The sequence below is a fragment of the Chlorocebus sabaeus genome, chromosome 6 (assembly GCF_047675955.1).
Source record: "Chlorocebus sabaeus isolate Y175 chromosome 6, mChlSab1.0.hap1, whole genome shotgun sequence".
Lineage (NCBI taxonomy): Eukaryota > Metazoa > Chordata > Mammalia > Primates > Cercopithecidae > Chlorocebus > Chlorocebus sabaeus.
The window spans coordinates 2,829,544-2,855,755 of record NC_132909.1 but is presented as its reverse complement, the minus strand read 5'-3'; the positions used below and the strand labels follow the sequence as shown (position 1 = coordinate 2,855,755).

At 55.9% G+C, this 26,212-nt stretch overlaps 2 protein-coding genes across 2 annotated transcripts; both read right to left on the bottom strand.

Moving 5' to 3' along the window:
• Positions 1-403: 403 nt before the first annotated feature.
• On the bottom strand, positions 404-16,155 carry SBK2 (SH3 domain binding kinase family member 2). The gene is made up of 3 exons (XM_007998171.3): positions 15,900-16,155; positions 3,962-4,164; positions 404-2,532 (listed from the first exon to the last, which is right to left on the bottom strand). Exons 1-3 carry the CDS (start codon positions 16,150-16,152, stop codon positions 1,942-1,944), a joined length of 1,047 nt encoding a protein of 348 aa, XP_007996362.3. The 5' UTR covers positions 16,153-16,155; the 3' UTR covers positions 404-1,941.
• Positions 16,156-20,776: 4,621 nt separating this feature from the next.
• Positions 20,777-25,209, bottom strand: SBK3 (SH3 domain binding kinase family member 3). Its single transcript, XM_073017215.1, has 5 exons — positions 25,165-25,209; positions 24,773-24,847; positions 24,470-24,620; positions 23,767-23,969; positions 20,777-21,731 (listed from the first exon to the last, which is right to left on the bottom strand). Exons 1-5 carry the CDS (start codon positions 25,207-25,209, stop codon positions 21,054-21,056), a joined length of 1,152 nt encoding a protein of 383 aa, XP_072873316.1. The 3' UTR covers positions 20,777-21,053.
• Between the last annotated feature and the right edge of the window lie 1,003 nt (positions 25,210-26,212).

Genomic DNA, 26,212 nt, shown 5'->3' with positions numbered 1-26,212 from the left:
ATTCACACTTGCACACACGTGCACACACGGACACATGCACACTCACACTGGTGCACACACACTCATGGTCCCATGACATTCACACTTGCACACATGTGCATGCTCACATATGCACACACACACTCTCCCACTCACACACACACACACGCAGTCACACACACACTCACACTCACACTTATCCACACATGCATATAGAGTTCCTTGATGGAAGATTTGAGGACCGTATTTTTCATTCCATTGTTAGCACACACACTTTGGTAAAGGAAAGGGATTCTCAGAAGCAAGTGGCTCACTCCCTCCTGCCCACAGCTCTGTCACCAGGACACCCTACAGGACAGCGGGGAGGCTGCCGCCAGGACACCCTACAGGACAGCGGGGAGGCTCAGGCAGCACCATGAGCTCAGGCGGCTCATCCTTGCCCCTCCGTCTCTCTCTCTCCCTTCCTCTCTCTCTCTCTGTCTGCATCTCTCTCTCTGTGTGTTTGTCTCTCTCCATCTCTCTGTTTCTCTCTCTCTCCCCCTGTTTCTCTATCTCTGTATGTGTCTGTGTCTCTCTGTTTCTCTGACACACTCTCTCTCTTCCTCCACCTGTTTCTTTTTCTGTGTGTCTGTTTCTCTATCTGCATCTCTCCTTCTTTTTCTCTCCCCCATCTCTCTGTTTCTCTGTGTGTGTCTCTGTCCCTCTCCATCTCTCCCTGCTCTCTGTTTCTCTGTGTCTCTGTCTCTCCACCTCTGCACCTCCCGCCGCCCTCCACACGCCCTCTGATGCAGACTCCCCTTCTCGTTCCCGAGCAGACAGACTCGCAGCAGCACTGGGATCTGAGTGCCAGACCGAGTTTATTTGCAGGGCGGCTGGGGCGAGAGAAGGCAAAACACATCACGGAGAGGGTGGTGCCACGTGGGAGGGAGACCCGGCCGGAGAGAAGGAGAGAGGACGGCGGGAGGACAGGGATGGAGGGGAGGCCGCGCCACACCAGACAGGTTCATTTATTTAACCGACGTTTCCTGACCCCTGCTGCAGGCCATGGCTGGGTACATGACTCCATCAGCTAATGGGAGGTTGCAAAGACCTCCAACGCCAGGAGCTCACAAAATAACCACAAAAAAGTAAGCCGTACAGTTAGAAGAGGATGCGTGTTCTAGAGAAATAATAGAGTGGGGGGATCAGGAGGCAGACAGTAAGTGTTTAGGATGCGCAGCTGTAACCCCAGCACTGTGGGAGGCTGAGGTGGGAGACTCACTTGAGGCCAGGAGTTTGAGACTAGCCTGAGCAGCATAGCAAGACTCGCCCCCCACCATCTCTAAAAAAAATTTTAAAAAGTAGCCGAGCATGGTGGCGCACGCCTGTAGTCCCACCTACTCAGGAGGCTGAGGCAGGAGCATTATTTGAGGCCAGGAGTTGAGACCCACCTGGGCAACATAGCAAGATCCCTCCATCTCTTAAAAAAAGTTAAAAATTAGCCTCGAGTGGTGGCACATGCCTGTAGTCTCAAGCTACTCAGGAGGCTGAGGCAGGAGGATTGTTTGAGCTGTAGATTTCGAGACGGCAGTGAGCAGAGATCGCACCACTGCACTCCAGCCTGGGAGACAGAGTGAGACCCTGTCTCAAAAAAAAAGAAAACTCAGGGGTGAGGGGATGAGCCTAAAGTGTCCCAAGCAAACAGCGAGTGCAGAGGCCCTGAGGAAGGTGGCAGCAGGTACCGAGAGACACCCGGAGGTCTGAGACCCTGGGGAAGGTGGCGGCAGGTATGGAGGGACATGCAGAGGTCTGAGGCCCCCATGGACCCAGGGAGGCATGCAGCCTGCAGAGAGGAGAGAGGAGGAGGACACAGAGGGGAGCCCCAAGCCCCATGGATGAAAACACACAGAGGAGAAACCAAAAGCTGTTGGCCTTGGAGGCCTCGATGGCGCAGCTTCCCTTTCTGCATCCCCCGGGGCCTCCTCACTGCCCAGCCTCCTCTTCCACCGCTCCCACTTCTTCAGCCTCACCCTCCCGCTGCCTCCAGGGGCGCCCCAGGTGCTCCCTGATGGAGCTCACAGCGCTCCTCCTTCGGGGGTGAGGGTCCAGCAGCCCCCACAGAAGCGCGTCGGCCGCGGGGGCCAGGCCGAACCAGGGCTGAGGACGGTCCTGGGGCTGGCCCGACGCCTGCCAGATGAGGAAGTCCTCGTAGAAGGGGTCGGCCTCGGCCAGGGGCTGGTCCCAGGGGAAGTAGCCTGTGAGCAGGCAGAAGACCAGGACGCCCAGCGCCCAGGCGTCCAGGGCGGGCTGAATGGGCAGGCCCTCGGGGAGGGGCGGGGGCGCGCAGAGCTCGGGGGCGGTGTAGGGGATGGGCGGCCCGGCCAGGCGCAGCAGGGTCCCGCGAGGCCTCGTGTGGCCGAAGTCGGTCAGCTTGAAGTGCTGGCAGTCTGGGTCGCACACCAGGACGTTCTCCGGCTTCAGGTCTCGGTACACCAGGCCGCGGGCGTGGATGTGCTCCAGGGCGGAGGCCAGCTGGGCGGCGCAGCGGTGCACTGCGGGCTGTGGGAGGCCCACCTGCGGGGAGAGGGTCAGGGCCCAGTGCCCCGAGGCCACGGAAAGCAACCGAGACCGCGGGGCCTCTTCTCTGCCCAGGAAGCAGGCCCAGGACACTAAGGAGGCCGGTAAGGAAGATGGTGAATAGTCCTGTGAGTCTGAGTGTGACCTGTGAGGCCTGTGGGTTTAGTGGGGCCCTAGGGTGACCCTGTGAGGCCTAGTGTGACCTGTGAGGCTTGTGGGTTTAGGGGGCCTAGAGTGACCCCATAAGGCCTAGTGTGACTCTATGGGGCCTGTAGGTTTACTGGGGCCTAGTGTGACCCCATGAGGCCTGTGGGTTTAGTGCGGCCTGGGGTGACCCTGTAGGGCCTGTAGGTTAAGCGGGGCCTCGGGTGACCCTCTGAGGCCTGTGGGTTTAATGAGGCCTAGGATGACCCTGTGAGGCCTAGTGTGACCTGTGAGGCTTGTGGGTTTAGGGGGCCTAGAGTGACCCCATAAGGCCTAGTGTGACTCTATGGGGCCTGTAGGTTTACTGGGGCCTAGTGTGACCCCATGAGGCCTGTGGGTTTAGTGGGGCCTGGGGTGACCCTGTAGGGCCTGTAGGTTAAGCGGGGCCTCGGGTGACCCTCTGAGGCTTGTGGGTTTAATGAGGCCTAGGATGACCCTGTGAGGCCTAGTGTGACCTGTGAGGCCTATAGGTTTATTGGGGCCTAGTGTGACCCCATGAGGTCTATGGGTTTAGTGGGGCCTAGGATGACCCTGTGAGGCCTAGTGTGACCTGTGAGGCCTATAGGTTTATTGGGGCCTAGTGTGACCCCATGAGGCCTATGGGTTTAGTGGGGCCTAGGATGACCCTGTGAGGCCTAGTGTGACCTGTGAGGCCTGTAGTTTTATTGGGGCCTAGGGTGACCCCATGAGGTCTATGGGTTTAGTGGGGCCTAGGATGACCCTGTGAGGCCTAGTGTGACCTGTGAGGCCTGTGGGTTTAGGGGGCCTAGAGTGAGCCCATAAGGCCTAGTGTGACTCTATGGGGCCTGTAGGTTTACTGGGGCCTAGTGTGACCCCATGAGGCCTGTGGGTTCAGTGGGGCCTGGGGTGACCCCATGGGGCCTGTGGGTTTAGTGGAGCCTGGGGTGACCCTGTAGGGCCTGTAGGTTAAGCGGGGCCTCGGGTGACCCTGTAGGGCCTGTGACTTGATGGGGGTCCAGTGTGACCCGATGCTACCTGGTGGGTCTCCATAGTGTAGCGTGTGGGTTCTGTGATGTCTGTGAACTCCAAAGAGGCCTAACAACTCCACGAGTCCTGTGGACCCTGTGAGGGGCCTCCGGGGGGTAGGGGAGGCCCCGGGAGGCCCAACGCAGTGGCTGCGGTTCCTGCGGCCCAGGCTGCTCAGGACGTTCCTGTGAGGCAGGAGAGGCACTCGAAGGTGGCTTGGGGTCTGCCTACGCACCTTGGGCTGGATGAAGGCCATGAGGTCCCCATGCAGGACGGGCTCCGTCAGGAAGCTGTAGGATTGTGCTGACTCGATGCCAATGCCGTAGGCTGTCACGATGGCTGAGTGCACGCCCAGTGAGAGCCCCACGCAGAACTCGTACAGGAAGCCGCGGAGGGACGTGCGGGGTTTCGGGAGCTGCTTCAGTGCCAGGGGTGTGCCTGGGGAAGAGGGACAAGTGTGAGAGGCGTACAGAAGCCAAGGGCCACCTGGGCCAGCTGCTCTGTTCCCCTGTGGTCCCCCTGATGGCCCCTCAGCTTGGACTCTTTCCCATAGGCCATCTCCACCTCCTCCAACTCCCACCTCCCTCCAGAGCCCACCCTAACAGCATGGCCACGCAAGCATCACCAGCAGTGCCAATAGTTACAGCACGCTGGGGCCCAGCCGGGGGCTCAGGCCTGAAATCCCAATGCTTCCAGAGACCGAGGCGGGAGGATCCTTTGAGGCCAGGAGTTTAAGACCAGCCCGGACAGCACAATGAGACCCTATCGCTAAAAAAAGTTTTAAAAAGGCCGGGCACTGTGGCTCACGCCTGTAATCCCAGCACTTTGGGAGGCTGAGGCGGGTGGATTGCTTGAGGTCAGGAGTTCGAGACCAGCCTGGTCAACATAGTGAAACCCCTTCTCTACTAAAAACACAAAAAACTAGTCGAATGTGGTGGCACATGCCAGTGGAGATTGTGCCACTGCACTCCAGTCTGGGCAACAGAGTAAAAAGAAATTTTTTTTTAATTAGCTGAGCTTGGTGGCATCTCTAACAAATTAAATAAAACAATAACAGTGTGTGGTGAATTTCTACCCTGCTTTCTTACAAGCCCATAGCCATGGAGATGGAGGGATACCATGAAATTTCTCCAATGACCTCGTTTGGCTTCTCATGACAGCAAACCCGTGTTTGAGGCAAAAAGGTATTTTTGAGACACCTGGGGGAAAGGTAACCTATACTGGGTAAGAAAGCCAGTTAGGAATTGTGAATTTTGTCACGAGTGGAAACGACTTCCTAGAAGCTAAACTCCCTGAAGACAGGAACTTCTGATGTTGTCCTGTTTTTTTTTTGTTGTTTTGTTTTTTTTGAGATGCAGTTTCACGCTTGTTGTCCAGGCTGGAGTGCAGTGGTGCGATCTTGGCCCACTGCAACCTCTGCCTCCCAGGTCCAAGCGATTCTTCTGCCTCAGCCTCCCGAGTAACTGGGATTACAGGCACCTGCCACCATACCCAGCTAATTTTTGTATTTTTAGTAGAGATGGGATTTCACCATGTTGGTCAGGCTGGTCTCGAACTCCTGACCTCAGGTGATGACCTGCCTCAGCCTCCTGAAGCATTGAGATTACAGGTATGAGCCACTACACACGCCCGCCCCCACCCTTTTTTTTTTTTTTTTTTTAAAGACAGGGTTTTTCTCTGTCGTCCAGGCTGGAGGGTGGCAGCACAGTCGTGGCTCACTGCAACCTCCACCTCCTGGGCTCAGGCAAGTCTCCTGCCCAGGCCTCCCGAGTAGCTGGGACTACATTCGTGCACCACCACACAGGGCTAATTGCACACCCAACTAATTTTTTTTTTTTCCCCTGACACCAGAAATTCCTGCTAACTGGTTAAGTTTTTTAAAAAAAAATCTGTAGAGACAGTCTCGCTATGTTGCCCAGGCTGGTCTCAAACTCCTAGGCTCAAGCAATCGTCCTGCCTTGGCCTCCCAAAGTGCTGGGATTACAGGTGTGAGCTGCTGCGCCCAGCTTGGTTTCTTTAATTTCTGAGCCATCAGCTGCCAGGTGCAGGTTCAGTGAAACGCCTGTGGAGGGGCCTCCTTGGCATCGCCCCCGCCCGTTACTGCTCGTGCCTCCGGCTCTGTGAGCACCCAGGGCTGGATCTCCGAGTCTGCGCCTCTTCCCGAGGTGTGCTGTTGCGTGGCTGCGTTATTGCCCTCTGTGTTATTACTGAATTGTGTCTCCCCAAAACTCGTATGTTGGAGTCCTAACCCCTCATACTGCTGAATGTGGCTGTATTTGGAGAGAGGGTCTTTAAAGAGGTAAAATGAAGTCACTAGAGTGGGCGGGCCCTCATCCAATGTGACTGGTGTCCTTATAAGAAGAGGAGATCGGCCGGGCGCGGTGGCTCAAGCCTGTAATCCCAGCACTTTGGGAGGCCGAGACGGGCGGATCACGAGGTCAGGAGATCGAGACCATCCTGGCTAACACGGTGAAACCCCGTCTCTACTAAAAAAATACAAAAATACTGGCCGGGCGAGGTGGCGGGCGCCTGTAGTCCCAGCTACTCCGGAGGCTGAGGCAGGAGAATGGCGAACCCGGGAGGCGGAGCTTGCACTGAGCTGAGATCTGGCCACTGCACTCCAGCCTGGGCGACAGAGCCAGACTCCATCTCAAAAAAATAAATAAATAAGAAGAGGAAATCAGGACACAGACACACACAGAGGGACGACTATGTGAGGACACAGGGAGAAGATGGCCAAAGGCAAGCCAAGGAGAGAGGCCTCAGGAGAACCAGCCCTGCTGACATCTTGATCTCGGGCTTCCAGCCTCTAGAGCTGTGAGGAAACAGAGCTCTGTTGTTGGCCAGGTGCAATGGCTCATGCCTATAATCCCAGCACTTTGGGAGGCTGAGGCAGGAGGATCACTTGAGGCGGGTTTGAGACCAGCCTGGGCAACACAGTGAGACCTCATCTTTAAACAAAAATTTTAAAATTAGCCAGGCATGGTGGCATGTGGCTGTAGTCCAGCTACTTGTGGAGCTGAGGTGGGCGGATCTCTTGAGCCCAGGAGGTCAAAGCTGCAGTGAGCTATGATTGCACCACTGCACTCCAGCCTGGACAACAGCAAGACCCTATCTCAAAAAAACAAAAAGAAAAGAAAAAGAAAAAAGGCCGGGTGCAGTGGCTCACGCCTGTAATCCCAGTATTTTGGAAGGCCGAGGCAGGGGATCACTTGAAGTAAGGAGTTCAAGACCAGCCTGGCTAACATGGTAAAACCCCTTCTCTACTAAAAATACAAAATACTAAAAATACAAAAATGAGCCGGGTGTGGCAGCAGGCGCCTGTAATCCCAGCTACTTGCGGGGCTGAGGCACGAGAATCACTTGAACTTGGGAGGCGGAGGTTGTGTTCCTGCACTCCAGTCTGGGCACCAAAGCAAGACTCCATCTCAAAAAAAAAGAAAGAAAAAAGTAAAAAGTTCTGTTGTGGAAGCCACTGCCTTTGTTATGGCAGCCCCAGAAGATGAATGCACACTTTTTCTGCATTCATGCTATGAGGTTCTTGAAGGCAGGGACTGGCTCTGATTCAGTTCTGGGTCCCCTGCCCGCTCGACCCCCCAGCACAGGGCTGGCCTCAGAAGACATGCCCTGAACTGACTGACCTCAGGTTGCCTCCCTATTTTCTGTTTCATGGAAGGACACAGGCTGTGTGTGCGCTTGGTAGAAAGGCCCCGGGGTAGTGGGGAGCTGTCCTGCGCACCCACTGTGTGCCGGCCTTGCTAAGTGCTTAGCAGACAGCAGCACTCTGCATCATCCCACGGTAACCACTACAGCTGCCACAGGAGGCTCCTGAGCACGGAGCTCTGTCTTCTCCAGCATTGTCCCCAGCAACTACAGCAATCCACATACACCCCCAGCAACTACAGCAACCCACATACACCCCCAGCAACTACAGCAATCCACATACACCCCCAGCAACTACAGCAATCCACATACACCCCCAGCAACTACAGCAATCCACATACACCCCCAGCAACTACAGCAATCCACATACACCCCCAGCAACTACAGCAATCCACATACACCCCCAGCAACTACAGCAATCCACATACACCCCCAGCAACTACAGCAATCCACATACACCCCCAGCAACTACAGCAATCCACATACACCCCCAGCAACTACAGCAATCCACATACACCCCCAGCAACTACTGCAATCCACATACACCCCCAGCAACTACTGCAATCCACATACACCCCCAGCAACTACAGCAATCCACATACACCCCCAGCAACTACAGCAACCCACATACACCCCCAGCAACTACAGCAATCCACATACACCCCCAGCAACTACTGCAATCCACATACACCCCCAGCAACTACAGCAATCCACATACACCCCCAGCAACTACAGCAATCCACATACACCCCCAGCAACTACAGCAATCCACATACACCCCCAGCAACTACAGCAATCCACATACACCCCCAGCAACTACAGCAATCCACATACACCCCCAGCAACTACTGCAACCCACATACACCCCCAGCAACTACTGCAATCCACATACACCCCCAGCAACTACAGCAATCCACATACACCCCCAGCAACTACAGCAATCCACATACACCCCCAGCAACTACAGCAACCCACATACACCCCCAGCAACTACAGCAATCCACATACACCCCCAGCAACTACAGCAACCCACATACACCCCCAGCAACTACTGCAATCCACATACACCCCCAGCAACTACAGCAATCCACATACACCCCCAGCAACTACAGCAACCCACATACACCCCCAGCAACTACAGCAACCCACATACACCCCCAGCAACTACTGCAATCTACATACACCCCCAGCAACTACTGCAATCTACATACACCCCCAGCAACTACAGCAATCCACATACACCCCCAGCAACTACAGCAACCCACATACACCCCCAGCAACTACAGCAACCCACATACACCCCCAGCAACTACAGCAACCCACATACACCCCCAGCAGCTACTGCAATCCACATACACCCCCAGCAGCTACTGCAATCCACATACACCCCCAGCAGCTACTGCAATCCACATACACCCCCAGCAGCTACTGCAACCCACATACACCCCCAGCAACTACAGCAACCCACATACACCCCCAGCAACTACAGCAACCCACATACACCCCCAGCAACTACAGCAACCCACATACACCCCCAGCAACTACAGCAACCCACATACACCCCCAGCAACTACAGCAATCCACATACACCCCCAGCAACTACAGCAACCCACATACACCCCCAGCAACTACAGCAACCCACATACACCCCCAGCAACTACAGCAACCCACATACACCCCCAGCAACTACAGCAATCCACATACACCCCCAGCAACTACTGCAACCCACATACACCCCCAGCAACTACTGCAATCCACATACACCCCCAGCAACTACAGCAATCCACATACACCCCCAGCAACTACTGCAATCCACATACACCCCCAGCAACTACAGCAATCCACATACACCCCCAGCAACTACAGCAATCCACATACACCCCCAGCAACTACAGCAACCCACATACACCCCCAGCAACTACTGCAATCCACATACACCCCCAGCAACTACAGCAACCCACATACACCCCCAGCAACTACTGCAATCCACATACACCCCCAGCAACTACAGCAATCCACATACACCCCCAGCAACTACAGCAACCCACATACACCCCCAGCAACTACTGCAATCCACATACACCCCCAGCAACTACAGCAATCCACATACACCCCCAGCAACTACAGCAACCCACATACACCCCCAGCAACTACAGCAACCCACATACACCCCCAGCAACTACAGCAATCCACATACACCCCCAGCAACTACTGCAATCCACATACACCCCCAGCAACTACTGCAATCCACATACACCCCCAGCAACTACAGCAATCCACATACACCCCCAGCAACTACAGCAATCCACATACACCCCCAGCAACTACAGCAATCCACATACACCCCCAGCAACTACTGCAATCCACATACACCCCCAGCAACTACTGCAACCCACATACACCCCCAGCAACTACAGCAATCCACATACACCCCCAGCAACTACAGCAATCCACATACACCCCCAGCAACTACAGCAATCCACATACACCCCCAGCAACTACAGCAATCCACATACACCCCCAGCAACTACAGCAACCCACATACACCCCCAGCAACTACTGCAATCCACATACACCCCCAGCAACTACAGCAATCCACATACACCCCCAGCAACTACAGCAATCCACATACACCCCCAGCAACTACAGCAATCCACATACACCCCCAGCAACTACAGCAATCCACATACACCCCCAGCAACTACAGCAATCCACATACACCCCCAGCAACTACAGCAACCCACATACACCCCCAGCAACTACTGCAATCCACATACACCCCCAGCAACTACAGCAATCCACATACACCCCCAGCAACTACAGCAATCCACATACACCCCCAGCAACTACAGCAACCCACATACACCCCCAGCAGCTACAGCAATCCACATACACCCCCAGCAGCTACTGCAATCCACATACACCCCCAGCAGCTACTGCAATCCACATACACCCCCAGCAGCTACTGCAATCCACATACACCCCCAGCAGCTACTGCAATCCACATACACCCCCAGCAGCTACAGCAATCCACATACACCCCCAGCAACTACAGCAACCCACATACACCCCCAGCAACTACAGCAATCCACATACACCCCCAGCAACTACAGCAACCCACATACACCCCCAGCAACTACAGCAATCCACATACACCCCCAGCAACTACAGCAATCCACATACACCCCCAGCAACTACAGCAATCCACATACACCCCCAGCAACTACAGCAATCCACATACACCCCCAGCAACTACTGCAATCCACATACACCCCCAGCAACTACTGCAATCCACATACACCCCCAGCAACTACAGCAATCCACATACACCCCCAGCAACTACTGCAACCCACATACACCCCCAGCAACTACAGCAACCCACATACACCCCCAGCAACTACTGCAATCCACATACACCCCCAGCAACTACAGCAATCCACATACACCCCCAGCAACTACTGCAATCCACATACACCCCCAGCAACTACAGCAATCCACATACACCCCCAGCAACTACAGCAATCCACATACACCCCCAGCAACTACAGCAACCCACATACACCCCCAGCAACTACTGCAACCCACATACACCCCCAGCAACTACAGCAACCCACATACACCCCCAGCAACTACTGCAATCCACATACACCCCCAGCAACTACAGCAATCCACATACACCCCCAGCAACTACAGCAATCCACATACACCCCCAGCAACTACAGCAATCCACATACACCCCCAGCAACTACAGCAACCCACATACACCCCCAGCAACTACAGCAACCCACATACACCCCCAGCAACTACTGCAATCCACATACACCCCCAGCAACTACAGCAATCCACATACACCCCCAGCAACTACAGCAATCCACATACACCCCCAGCAACTACAGCAATCCACATACACCCCCAGCAACTACAGCAATCCACATACACCCCCAGCAACTACAGCAATCCACATACACCCCCAGCAACTACAGCAATCCACATACACCCCCAGCAACTACAGCAATCCACATACACCCCCAGCAACTACAGCAATCCACATACACCCCCAGCAACTACTGCAATCCACATACACCCCCAGCAACTACAGCAATCCACATACACCCCCAGCAACTACAGCAATCCACATACACCCCCAGCAACTACAGCAACCCACATACACCCCCAGCAACTACAGCAATCCACATACACCCCCAGCAACTACTGCAATCCACATACACCCCCAGCAACTACAGCAATCCACATACACCCCCAGCAACTACAGCAATCCACATACACCCCCAGCAACTACAGCAATCCACATACAACCCCAGCAACTACAGCAATCCACATACAACCCCAGCAACTACAGCAATCCACATACACCCCCAGCAACTACAGCAACCCACATACACCCCCAGCAACTACAGCAATCCACATACACCCCCAGCAACTACAGCAACCCACATACACCCCCAGCAACTACAGCAACCCACATACACCCCCAGCAACTACAGCAACCCACATACACCCCCAGCAACTACAGCAACCCACATACACCCCCAGCAACTACTGCAATCCACATACACCCCCAGCAACTACTGCAATCCACATACACCCCCAGCAACTACTGCAATCCACATACACCCCCAGCAACTACTGCAATCCACATACACCCCCAGCAACTACTGCAATCCACATACACCCCCAGCAACTACTGCAATCCACATACACCCCCAGCAACTACTGCAATCCACATACACCCCCAGCAACTACTGCAATCCACATACACCCCCAGCAACTACAGCAATCCACATACACCCCCAGCAACTACTGCAATCCACATACACCCCCAGCAACTACAGCAATCCACATACACCCCCAGCAACTACTGCAATCCACATACACCCCCAGCAACTACTGCAATCCACATACACCCCCAGCAACTACAGCAATCCACATACACCCCCAGCAACTACTGCAATCCACATACACCCCCAGCAACTACAGCAATCCACATACACCCCCAGCAACTACTGCAATCCACATACACCCCCAGCAACTACTGCAATCCACATACACCCCCAGCAACTACAGCAATCCACATACACCCCCAGCAACTACTGCAATCCACATACACCCCCAGCAACTACGGCAATCCACATACACCCCCAGCAACTACGGCAATCCACATACACCCCCAGCAACTACGGCAATCCACATACACCCCCAGCAACTACGGCAATCCACATACACCACCAACAACCAGAGCAATCCACATACACCCCCAGCAACTACTGCAATCCACATACACCCCCAGCAACTACGGCAATCCACATATACCCCCAGCAACTACGGCAATCCACATACACCCCAGCAACTACTGCAATCCACATACACCCCAGCAACTACTGCAATCCACATACACCACCAGCAACTACTGCAATCCACATACACCCCCAGCAACTACTGCAATCCACATATACCCCCAGCAACTACAGCAATCCACATACACCCCCAGCAACTACTGCAATCCACATACACCCCCAGCAACTACAGCAATCCACATACACCCCCAGCAACTACTGCAATCCACATACACCCCCAGCAACTACTGCAATCCACATACACCCCCAGCAACTACAGCAATCCACATACACCCCCAGCAACTACAGCAATCCACATACACCCCCAGCAACTACAGCAATCCACATACACCCCCAGCAACTACAGCAATCCACATACACCCCCAGCAACTACGGCAATCCACATACACCCCCAGCAACTACAGCAATCCACATACACCCCCAGCAACTACGGCAATCCACATACACCACCAACAACCAGAGCAATCCACATACACCCCCAGCAACTACGGCAATCCACATACACTCCCAGCAACTACGGCAATCCACATACACCCCCAGCAACTACGGCAATCCACATACACCCCCAGCAACTACAGCAATCCACATACACCCCCAGCAACTACGGCAATCCACATACACCACCAACAACCAGAGCAATCCACATACACCCCCAGCAACTACGGCAATCCACATACACCTCCAGCAACTACGGCAATCCACATACACCCCCAGCAACTAGAGCAATCCACATACACCCCTGGCAACTCTGGCAATCCACATACACCCCCGGCAATCCACATACACCCCCAGCAACTATGGCAATCCACATACACCCCCAGCAACTACGGCAATCCACATACACCCCCAGCAACTATGGCAATCCACATACACCCCCAGCAACTACGGCAATCCACATACACCCCTAGCAACTACTGCAATCCACATACACCCCCAGCAACTATGGCAATCAATATACACCGCTAGCAACTAGAGCAATCCACATACACCCCCGGCAACTCTGGCAATCCACATACACCGCCAACAACCAGAGCAATCCACATACACCCCCGGCAATCCACATACACCCCCAGCAACTACCGCAATCCACATACACCCCCGGCAACTACTGCAATCCACATACACCCCCAGCAACTACAGCAATCCACATACACCCCCAGCAACTACGGCAATCCACATACACCACCAACAACCAGAGCAATCCACATACACCCCCAGCAACTACTGCAATCCACATACACCCCCAGCAACTACGGCAATCCACATACACCCCCAGCAACTACAGCAATCCACATACACCCCCAGCAACTACAGCAATCCACGTACACCCCCAGCAACTAGAGCAATCCACATACACCCCCGGCAACCCTGGCAATCCACATACACCGGCAATCCACATACACCCCCAGCAACTACGGCAATCCACATACACCCCCAGCAACTACGGCAATCCACATACACCCCCAGCAACTAGAGCAATCCACATACACCCCTGGCAACTCTGGCAATCCACATACACCCCCGGCAATCCACATACACCCCCAGCAACTACGGCAATCCACATACACCCCTAGCAACTACGGCAATCCACATACACCCCCAGCAACTATGGCAATCCATATACACCGGCAATCCACATACACCCCCGGCAATCCACATACACCCCCAGCAACTATGGCAATCCACATACACCCCCAGCAACTAGAGCAATCCACATACACCCCCGGCAACTACTGCAATCCACATACACCGGCAATCCACATACACCCCCAGCAACTATGGCAATCCACATACACCCCCAGCAACTAGAGCAATCCACATACACCCCCAGCAACTAGAGCAATCCACATACACCCCCGGCAACTCTAGCAATCCACATACACCCCCGGCAATCCACATACACCCCCAGCAACTATGGCAATCCACATATACCGCCAACAACCAGAGCAATCCACATACACCCCCAGCAACTACTGCAATCCACATACACCCCCGGCAACTCTGGTAATCCACATACACCCCCAGCAACTACCGCAATCCACATACACCTCCGGCAACTCTGGCAATCCACATACACCGGCAATCCACATACACCCCCAGCAACTACGGCAATCCACATACACCCCCAGCAACTACGGCAATCCACATACACCCCCAGCAACTAGAGCAATCCACATACACCCCTGGCAACTCTGGCAATCCACATACACCCCCAGCAATCCACATACACCCCCAGCAACTATGGCAATCCACATACACCCCCAGCAACTACGGCAATCCACATACACCCCCAGCAACTATGGCAATCCACATACACCCCTAGCAACTACTGCAATCCACATACACCCCCGGCAACTCTGGCAATCCACATACACCACCAACAACCAGAGCAATCCACATACACCCCTAGCAACTACTGCAATCCACATACACCCCCAGCAACTATGGCAATCCATATACACCGCTAGCAACTATGGCAATCCACATACACCCCCAGCAATGACTGCAATCCACATACACCGCCAACAACCAGAGCAATCCACATACACCCCCAGCAACTACGGCAATCCACATACACTCAGAGGATCAACTATTCTTCCAAGTAGAAATCATTACCCACGTTTTTCAAAGGAGGAAACTGAGACTCAGAGAGGGCAAGGGAGTTCCTTAAAAAACACACAGTTTTTGGCGGGGCACCGTGGCTCACGCCTGTAATCCCAGCAATTTGGGAGGCTGAGGCAGGCGGATCACTAGAGGCCAGGAGTACGAGACCACCCTGGCCAATGTAGGAAACCTCCTCTCTACTAAAAAAGAAAAATGCACACAGAGAAATGTAGCTGGGTGTGGTAGGGCACACTTATAATCCTGGCTGCATGGGAGGCTGAGGCAGGAGGATCACTTGAACCTGGGAGGTGGAAGTTGCCGTGAGATTGCGCCACTGCACTCCGGCCTGGGCAACAGAGCCAGACGCTGTCTCAAAAACAACCAACCAACCAAAACAACAAAAAACACACAGTTTTGGAGGGCAGAGGTAAGACTTGATTCAGGCCTACCAGCCTCCCCAGCCTGGGCTACCCCAGGCCCGTGCCCCACCCCCAGCTGAACCCTGCCACCTCGGACCCCACGGCCTGGTACCTTTCTGACGATGGGTGACCAGAAGGACGTGGCCATAGCGACCCTGGCCCAGGGGACGCACTTCCTCGTAGAGCTCGTCCACCTCGGCTTGGACCAGGGTCTGAGCACTCAGCGCCATCATGTCCTCCAGCGCCCGGGCAGCCTCCTGGCCCTGCTGGAGCTCCTCTAATGTCAGGCCGCCCAGACCCTCCTCCTCGCTGTCCTCCGAAGCCCCTGCCTCCACCGGCTCTTCCTCAGACTGTTTGCCGGGCATCTCTGCAAGGACAGAGAGGGGCGCCCAGGCTCAGGTCCCAGGCCCAAGGGAGGAGGGGCTGGGAGTCTGGACTCCTGGGTCTGAGGGAGGAGGAGCTGGGGCCAGGACTCCTGGGTCTGGGTCTGAGGGAGGAGGGGCTGGGAGTCTGGACTCCTGGGTCTGAGGGAGGTGGGGCTGGGGGCTCATCGCACTTCTAATTGTGACTCAGTCTCCCTCTTGGTGAGAGGCGGGGAGACCAGTCTCTGGTGTGAGTTCAAACCCTAGGTCACAGATGTCCCTGCCCCCACATCCCTGCGTGCTGCAGCCGCCACCCGCCACCCTGACGTTGAAAGATGAACCAGATAACTGAGACTCCCCCACTGAGACTCCCCCATCTTGTTTCCAAAGCAAACAGACTTGGGCCCTGGGGGTGGATGAGTAGCCTCTGTCTCCTGAGAACAAACAGGTGCTCTTGGGCTCAGGGCTGGGAGGGCGGGCTGTGCAGAGGGCCTGGGACGGCTGGGTCCTGCATGGGACCAAGCACTCGGGATCAGTCCCCAACTCCTGACAGGCCTGGGGTTGTACTTTCACAGCCCAGCCACCTCCTTCAGACCAGACCCGCAGCCCCTCCTTCACCAGACCCAGGGGTCCAGGCCCCCAGCCCACCTCTCTCCCGGAGCCTCATATAATTCACACAACTGGGGACCCCCAGATTCCGTTTCCCTCACCCTCCACCACTCTACAGCCTCCAGGTGCAGACCGGGCTGCCCTGAGGGACTAAGGACTCGGCCACCTGGCGCAGTCACCCTCAGGTGCTGCCCACCTCAGGCCAGGGCACCTTGCCCACCTCCCAACCTGGGCACAGACCTCCAGACCTCACCTCCTCCAAGGCCCGCCTGACCCTTCGGCCGCCGGCTGTGGTCAGTGCCTGGCACTTAGGGCCCATGCCAGCAGACGCCTGCCCAGGACCAAGACCCCGCCCCGACTTTGGGGGTCGCAAGGCCCCGCCCCTGGGCCCGCCCCTTCTGTCCCCACTGGGAGCAGAGCGACATCGTGTGATGACTCCTGGAACTGGCTGTGGTCAGGCGAATACCCTGACCCAGGAGCTCAGCCCTCCTCCCTCAGACCCAGGAGTCCAGACCCAGCGCCTCCTCCCTCAGACCCAGGAGTCCAGACCCAGCGCCTCCTCCCTCAGACCCAGGAGTCCAGGGCCCAGCGCCTCCTCCCTCAGACCCAGGAGTCCAGGCCCAGCGCCTCCTCCCTCAGACCCAGGAGTCCAGGCCTCCAGCCCCTCCTCCCTCAGACCCAGGAGTCCAGGCCCCCAGCTCCTCCTCCCTCAGACCCAGGAGTCCAGGCCTCCAGCCCCTCATCCCTGAGACCCAGGAGTCCAGGCCCCAGCGCCTCCTCCTCCCTTAGACCCAGGAGTCCAGGCCCCAAGCACCTCATCCCTCAGACCCAGGAGTCCAGGCCCCATCGCCTCCTCCCTCAGACCCAGGAGTCCAGGCCCCAGCCCCTCCTCCCTCAGAGCCGGATGTTCAGGCCTCAGCCCCTCCTCCCTCAGACCCAGGAGTTCAGACCCCCATCGCCTCCTCCCTCAGACCCAGGAGTCCAGACCTTAGCTTCCCCCACCCATCTGAAGTTTTCAGGCACAGAACTGAGGCCTCCCCTACCCCCCTCAAGGCCCCTCTCTTCCCAGTTGCTCCACCACCTGCTTCCCGCCCCCCTAAGTCTGAGGTCATCCCACACTGCATCGTTCTGGAATCTCATTGTCTCATTCTTTCCCCAAACAAGACCCCAGCATCTGACCCCCTGCACACCCCTCTCCAAGCACTTGTGTCTGACCTGTCAATGGGGCATTGATGGGGCAGCTGGGTGGGGTCAAGGCAGGGGTGGGTTCCAGAGATGATTTCATTTTCTACACGGGACCCGGACTCCTGGGCCTGAGGGAGGAAGTGGTTGTGAACCTGGACTCCTGGGTCTGAGGGAGGAAGTGGTTATGGACCTGGACTCCTGGGTCTGAGGGAGGAGGGTCTGGAGGGCTCCTGATTCCAAAGACAGGAATAACAATAAAAATCGTTTGAAAACACACAGTAGGAATACAGGCCAGTGAGTGCCTCCCTGCTCGAAGCACAGGGAGATTAAGCCCCACTCCGAAGTCCCCAAGCCTTGGGCCACAGTGGGACTTCAGACCCCTGTTTTTTTCTGGGACGGTTGCACCCACCCTTCAGGGTTTTTTATTTCTTTTTTTTTTTTTCCTTTTTGAGACGGAATCTCGCTCTGTCGCCCAGGCTGGAGTGCAGTGACGTGATCTCAGCTCACTGCAACCTCCAACTGTCTGGTTTGAGCGATTCTCTTGCCTCAGCCTCCCGAGTAGCTGAGATTACAGGCATTTGCCACCATGCCTGGCTAATTTTTGTATTTTTTAGTAGAGACGGTTTCACTATGTTGGCCAGGCTGGTCTTGATCTCCTGACCTGGTGATCCACCTGCCTCGGCCTCCCAAAATGCTAGGATTACAGACGTGAGCCACCGCACCCAGCTTATTTTTATTTTTTTTGAGACAGGGTCTTGCTCTGTTGCTCAGGCTGGAGTGCAGTGGCCCGATCTCAGTTCACTGCAATCTCCACTTCCCAGGTTCAAGTGATTCCCATGCCTCGGCGTCCTGAGTAGCTGAGACTACAGGCGCGTGCCACCACGCCTGGCTAATTTTTATATTTTTAGTAGAGACAGGGTTTTACCATGTTGACCAGGCTGGCCTGGAACTCCTGAACTCAGGTGATCCACCCGCCTCGGCCTCCCAAAGTGCTGGGATGACAGCCTTAAGCCACCACGCCCGGCCTACCCTTCAGGTTTGTACTGCCATGTCTGATTTGAAGTCACTTAATTTTTTATTTTTTATTTATTTATTTATTTTTTTTTTTTGAGACGGAGTCTCGCTCTGTCGCCCAGGCTGGAGTGCAGTGGCCGGATCTCAGCTCACTGCAAGCTCCGCCTCCCAGGTTTACGCCATTCTCCTGCCTCAGCCTCCTGAGTAGCTGGGACTACAGGCGCCCGCCACCTCGCCCGGCTAGTTTTTGGTATTTTTAATAGAGACGGGGTTTCACCGTGCTAGCCAGGATGGTCTCGATCTCCTGACCTCGTGATCCGCCCATCTCGGCCTCCCAAAGTGCTGGGATTACAGGCTTGAGCCACCGCGCCCGGCGAAGTCACTTAATTTTTTAAAATAAACTTTTTATTTTGGAATCATTTTAGGTTTATAAAATGGTTGCCAAGATCCTGCGGAGAGTTGTCATGCACCCTCCGCCACCCGCCCCCAGCGCCGGCGTCGCAACGCAAACCAAGAGACGTTTGTCAAAGCTACGAGGCTCACAGTTGGGCCAACACCAGACTGTTATTTCAGCAGCGCTTCCACGATGGATCCAGCCCAGGATGCCGTGTCGTATGTGGTGAGCTCACTTCTCAGCCTAAAAGCATACCTCCCTGCGTAGGAAACAGTTTCCAGTTCCTGACCCTCCGCTGGGTGCTGGGGTCTCGGATTTGGATCTAATTCGTCCCCGTCCTGCAGGTGTGAACCTCCACAAGTCAGGCTCCGTGTCCTGTCTGGGAGGTGCTGTGGGACTGCGGGACGTGGCCTGGCCTTGATGAGGAAGGAGACCCATCGGCACCAGACCTGGCTCTTAGGAGGCTCTCAGTGTAGGTCTGAGAAAGGTGGACGGAGCTGGGACAATCACAATCCGTGGTGCTCTGTGGGAGCAGAACTGGGAAGGATCTAAATATGGAGAAGACCAGGTCCAGCCTGGAGAGTCAGAAAGAGACACGGATTGTTCCAATACAAGTTCCCCAGGAGGCTAGAGAGGGCTGGGGGTGGGGGCCGGTTTCTGGAGCCATGGGACGGGGGAAGATGCTCTCGGTGGAGGCCACACAGTGTGCCAATGTCTGCCAGCAGCTGTGCGTGCGTGTGTGCGTGCGTGTGTGCATGTGCGTGCTTGTGTGCGTGCGTGTGTGTGCATGTGCATGCATGTGTGCGTGCACGCGTGTGTGTGTCCGTGTGTGCGTGCATGTGTGTGCATGTGTGCATTGTGTGTGCATGTGTGTGCTTGTGTGCGTGCATGTGCGTGGATGCGTGTGTGTGTGCGTGTGTGCGTGTGTGTGCGCATATGTGTGTGTGCTCAGATGTGTAGATTTAGGTCCAGAACAGATGAGTGACTCCCATGACATCACCCAGAGCCCAGTGAAATGAGAGAAGCAGAAGGTGAGGTTTACACGGTGTTGGATCCTAAAGTTCAGATCTTGGGACATGGACAGTGGGAGCCACCGAAGGTCTTAGAGGAGAGGAGTGATCCCATCAGAACTCCATGATGGCTGGGCATGGTGGCTCACGCCTGTAATCCCAGCACTTTGGGAGGCTGAGGCGGGTGGATCATGAGGTCAGGAGATCGAGACCATCCTGGCTAACACGGTGAAACCCCGTCTCTACTAAAAATACAAAAGATTAGCCGGGCCTGGTGGCGGGTGCCCATAGTCCCAGCTACTTGGGAGGCTGAGGCGGGAGAATGGCGTGAACCTGGAAGGCCGAGCTTGCAGTGAGCCGAGATTGGGCCACTGCCCTCCAGCCTGGGTGACAGACTGAGACTCCGTCTGAAAAAAAAAAAGACACTCTGGACAGAGGGAAGAGGAAAGGTCCTTGAGGGAGGAAGGGCTGGGAGCCTGGACCCCTGCGTCTGAGAGAGGAGGGGCAGGAGCTGGACTCTTGGGTCCTTGGTTGGAAGAGAAATGCGCGTCCAAGCCCAGCGTGCCGTAGGGAGAGTGCAATGTGTTCCCTCTCTGTCCTCCCGGGTGCAGCTGTCTCTCCATCCAGGTGGCCCTGGGGGCTGGGGGAAGGGCCTCTGGCCCAGGCTCTGGCCACCTGTCTCTGTCACCTGGTCAGGGAGCTCCCCCATCTGTCCCCGTCCTCCCGCCACTTTTGCCATCATCGCCGTCATCTGTCCACTCCTCCAGGCTTGAGCCTCCCTCCTCCCCGTCCTCATAGGACACGCTCCCCAAAACCCCGGGGCCGTCTCTGTTCCCCTGCAACCCCCAGTTGTCCCCCAGGAAGTCCAGGACAGCCAGTGGGGGGCTCCTAGTCTCAGGATCCAGGTCCAGAAGCCCCTGAAGCAAGGCCATGGCGGGGGGTGCAAACTGGTCCCAGGGTGGTGGTGGCCGAGGTGGCTGGGGCTTGGTGGTCACCCAGCCAGCGAAGGCCTCAAACTCAGGGTTGGGGGCCAGTGCCACGTCCCACGGGAAACAGGCAGTGGCAGCACAGAAGAGAAGCACCCCCAGGCCCCAGGAGTCCACGGCTGGCCGCAGAGGCAGAGTGTCGGGCGGTAGCAGGAGGCAGAGCTCGGGTGGTGCCGTGGGCAGAGGCCCTGGTGGGGCAGGGGTCGGGCTGCCCTCCGGCCGGGTCAGACCCAGGTCTCCCAGGGCCACACGGCTGCAGACCGGGTCGAAGACCAGCACGTTGTCCGGCTTGACATCTGCATGGACCAGCCCCCGGCTGTGGAGGAAATCCAGAGCTCCTGCCAGCTGGGCCACCACCCGTTTCACCAGCAGCTCGGGAAGGCCCTGAGGTCAAGAAGACAGGAGAAAGGTCAGAGTGCCTTGGTTTTGTCTTTTTTATGTTGTCCAGGCTGTTCTCAAATTCCTGGCCTCAAGCGATCCTCCTGCCTTGGCCTCACAAAGTGCCGGGATTACAGGCCTGAGGCACCACACCAGTTGGTTCCTTCTGAATAATTCTTGAAAGAGGCTGTAGACTCCTAAGTCCTAAAGGTTGGACTCTTGGGGTTTGAGAATCTAGAACCCCAGACTAGTGGCTACCTCCCGTGTTCCCACCACTTGCTCCCAAAGACTCTCTCTCCATCATCCTCAACCTCAACCTGCAGCCATATCTGCACTCCAGTAGACAACTCCCCACTGGTCTCCCAGTTTTCCCCACTGGAACCCCAGTTATAACCAGTAGCTCCTTTGAGCTTCTTTCAAAGATTCTCTTAACTCAAATACTCAGGCATTTCTTATATATCTTTTATAATCTGATCATCCAGATCTTCTCCAGTGAGAACTCAAATTTCATTCTTAACCCTAATCTTAGTCTTATACGAGCCTAGACCCCCATCTCTAACTCTGAGTCTGTTCTAAAATCCCCTGGTTTATTTCATCAGTTGATTGTCTATCCATCTAGCTAGCCAGCTGGCCAGGCAGCAATCCATCCCTGAAGCCACCCATCCTTCCAACAGTATTCAACAGTGTGTCCATCCAACATCCGTTCCACCAACCAGTCAGCAATCCAGTCAGTTATTCAATTATTTAATATCCAACATCCATATATTCATCCTCCCTTGCTTCCTTTCACCCATCCATTCACCGTCCATTTATCATCCATCCACCAATCCTTCCATCCACCCACTCATCCATCCACTCAACCAATCCTTCCATCCACTTACCCACCCATCCACTCATCCATCCATCCACTCACCCACCAAACCTTTCATCCATCCATCCATCCGCCCACCAATCCTTCCTTCCACCCACCCACCCATCCACTCATCCATCCATCCACTCACTCACCCACCAAACCTTTCATTCATCCACCCATCCATCCACCTACCCATCCATCCACCAATCCTTCCATCCACCTACCCACCCATCCACTCATCCATCCATCCACTCACCCACCAAACCTTTCATCCATCCATCCATCCACCCACCAATCCTTCCTTCCATCCATCCATCCACCCACCAGTCCTTTCATCCATCCATCCATCCACCCACTCACCCATCCACTCATCCATCCATCCATCCATCCACTCACTCACCAATCCTTTCATCCATCCATCCATCCATCCACCCACCCATCCATCCACCCACCCATCCATCTACCAAACCTTCCTTCCACCCATCTATTCACCCATCCATCCATCCACTCACCCATCCTTCCACCCTTCTAATTCTCAATGAGACTCATTCATCCACATATACCTTCCTCATCCCTATCCTTCTTTTGTTCCTTCCATTTATCCCCACCATTATCTCAAATCCAAAATCTATTCCTGAAACTATCCCTACCTCTAATCTCCAAACTCAAGAGGCCCTAGAATCTCATGGGTTCTGTCCTGACCTGGTCTCCTTTCTAGAAGAAACCCCATTACAGCCCATCTCCAACTCAGTCTGTATACACATCCTCAACCATCTGTTTCCCTCTGCAACCCTATTCATGCTTTTCTCCATACTCATGATCAATCTGTAATCAACTCCAAACTCAACCCACCCAACTCCACCCATGCCCATGCCCTAACCCCAGAGTCAACTAAAATCCCAACCCCGTCTCCATCCCCACCCCCTTCATTGACCCTAGTCCATCCTCAATCCCACCCTCAGCTCCCTGCCCTTCCGTGCTTGTGTTTGGATGATTAGATGGATTAGGGTTGAGGTCAGGCATAGAAACTCATTGAAAGTTAGAAAGTGGGAGGTCATGTGGGGGCTCAGGGTGGAGATGGGTTGGGCGGGTCCTGATTTGGGGGTCAGAGTTGGAGATAGAGACGAGGCTTGGGACAGAGTTGGACTTGGGAAAAGCGCTCCCAACCTTTGTCCCTCGTGGCCTCACCCTTTCCTGCAGCATCCCGCTGAGGTCCCCACAGGGCGCGTACTCCTGGGCGAAGGCAAAATAGCGGGGGGTCTGTAGGGGTCCTGCCAGGGTCTGCAGCAGGCCTGGGTGTGCAGAGACGCAGCGGCCCACACAGAACTCCCTCAGGAAGGTGCTTCTCGGGACCAAATCCCGACGCAGGAGCTTCAGAGCCACAGCCGGACCTGCCGGGGAGATGGGTTGGGGGGACACTCAGGCGGCTTCGGTCCTGCTGTGCACAGGCCCTGAGGGAAGCCGTGTAACCTCTCTGAGCCTCACATTTCTCATGGGCAGCACGGGCTCCTCCCTCTGTGAGGTGTGGGTGGGAGGAGACCTTCTTTGAAGACCCTCCCTGCTCTGCCTTGGACTGCGGCATGGGCTTCCACAGCCGCCTCACCCTCTCTGGGCCTCAGTTTCCCCTGGCATCAAGTAAGAGGCATGACGACGACTTGGGTTCCAACCTGAGTTGCAAACCTGTCTTGCCGTGGGACCATAGGCAGCCCCTCGCCCTCTCTGGGGTGGGTCCTGTGTTTCTCAGAAGATCCCAGAGCTCTTAACTTTCAGAGCGTCCCCACCGAGAAGGGTCCCCATCAGCTCCTCCTGGGAATTCTCCCTGGTTGGGTGGCTTCCCAGAACGCTTATTATGTGGCGGTTGGGGAGGCTGCCCTTGGGTGGCCGAACTCACCCCCCTGGTGAGGCTGGGCGAGGAGCACGCGGCCATAGGAGCCGGAGCCCAGCTTCCGGATGAGGTGGTACTGGTCCCGAAGGCTCCTCACTGGGGTCACCCTGCTGGCCGTCAGCTCCACCAGCCGTTGGAGGGCTGTGGCTGTGTCCTCCTATGGGAGAGGGGCAGGGTGAGGAGGGGGCGAGTCTGGGGTCCACTGAGAATGGCGAGGGAGGAGGTCACGGCGCAGTCCGGGGATGGAGGGTGGGGGCAGGGGACAGGGGTCACTGTCCCCAGAGAGGAGGATGAGTCACAGTGACTCACCCGGACTCGGGCCACCTGTTTTTGTGTTCTGGCGAGGTTAGGGGTCCTTGTCACAGAGGCCCCGCCTGCCCCCATCTGTGGGAGTGGACCAGGAGCCCCCAGCCCTAAGCGGGGGTGCATCCTTAGTCCACACGGGCCCCCCGCCCACCCCAGTCTCTCTCTCCACTGTCCTCTTCCCCTGTGCATCCCGCTCTGTGTTTCTGAGTCCATTTCTCTGGGGGCCTCGGTCTCGCTGTGTGTCCTTGGATCTCAGTCATCCTCTCTCCCTGGGTCTGGGTCTCTGAGATCTTTGCATTTCCCTGTTTTCTGTTTCTCTTCCTCTGTCTCCCCGTGTTGCCTCTTGCCTCTCCTTCTTTTCTCTGTGTCTTCCTCCCCTGTCTCCCGTCTCTCACCTCTGGGTCCCCATCCTCAGGGGTCTCGGAGGCCCTGTGCTCCATCTCAGGGCTTCCTGATGTGGGGTGGCCCTTGGGCAGGACTCCCCCTGTCAGGGCTCCCCAGAGAGCGACCAGCCCCCTGCACCCCACAGGTTCTCGCTGCGCAGAGCCAAGGGCTGGAAGCTTGTCTGCAAGGTCAGCCTCAGTCACCCTTTGTCTGTCCGAGTCTGTCTGTCTGGAGGAGTGTCTCTGCCTCTCTGTGCCCTCCTGCCACCCTCTGGGTGTATCCCTCGCTGTGCTTCCCAGGGGACCGCCCTGACTCCCCCACCCTCTCTTCCCCTCTCTTCAGCCAACCCCAGTCTCTCCTTCCTTCTACATGAACACCTTTCTCTCAGTCTCTCTCTTGCTCCCTCTGTCTCTCCTCTCTCTGTGTGTCTTTGTCTCCTTCTCTCCCCGTCTCTCTCCACCCTCCCTGTCTCTGTCTTGCCCTTGGGTCTCTGGGGTGGGACTCCCCGTCCCTGTCCCGTCTCTGTGGGTCGCCGGCCCCTCTCCTCTGTCCGCACACTGTCCCCACGCTTTCTCCACCAACTCTGGGGGTGTCCCCACGCTTTGCTCCCTGCCTTCTCCCCTCTCTCTGTCTGTCTGTTTCCCGTCTCTCCCGGCCCCTCTGGGCATCTCCGTCCGCTCTCGCCAGTGTCTCTGCGTCTCTCTCCTCCTCTTTGTTCCTGACTCTCTCTCATAGCCTTTGTCCCTCCCTTTCTCTGGGCCCGGGACAGGGGTGTGTGTGACAGCTCAGAGACAGAGACATCCTGTCCCCCCACACCCCTCCCTCACCCCCTCTGACGGCTGCCCCCTCCCTCTCCCTTCCAAACTTAGACCGGCTTGGAGTCTGGGCTCCAGTCCCAGGACAGAGGGGACAAAACATATTGTGAACCCCCAACAAGGCCCAGGTCTGAGGGCAGAGGAAAGGGTGGGACAGACCCCTCCACACACCTGAACTGGGATGACAGGCCCAGAGCTGAGCGCTTCTGTCTTGCCCCAGAGGCCAGGAGCGCTGGTGTCCAGG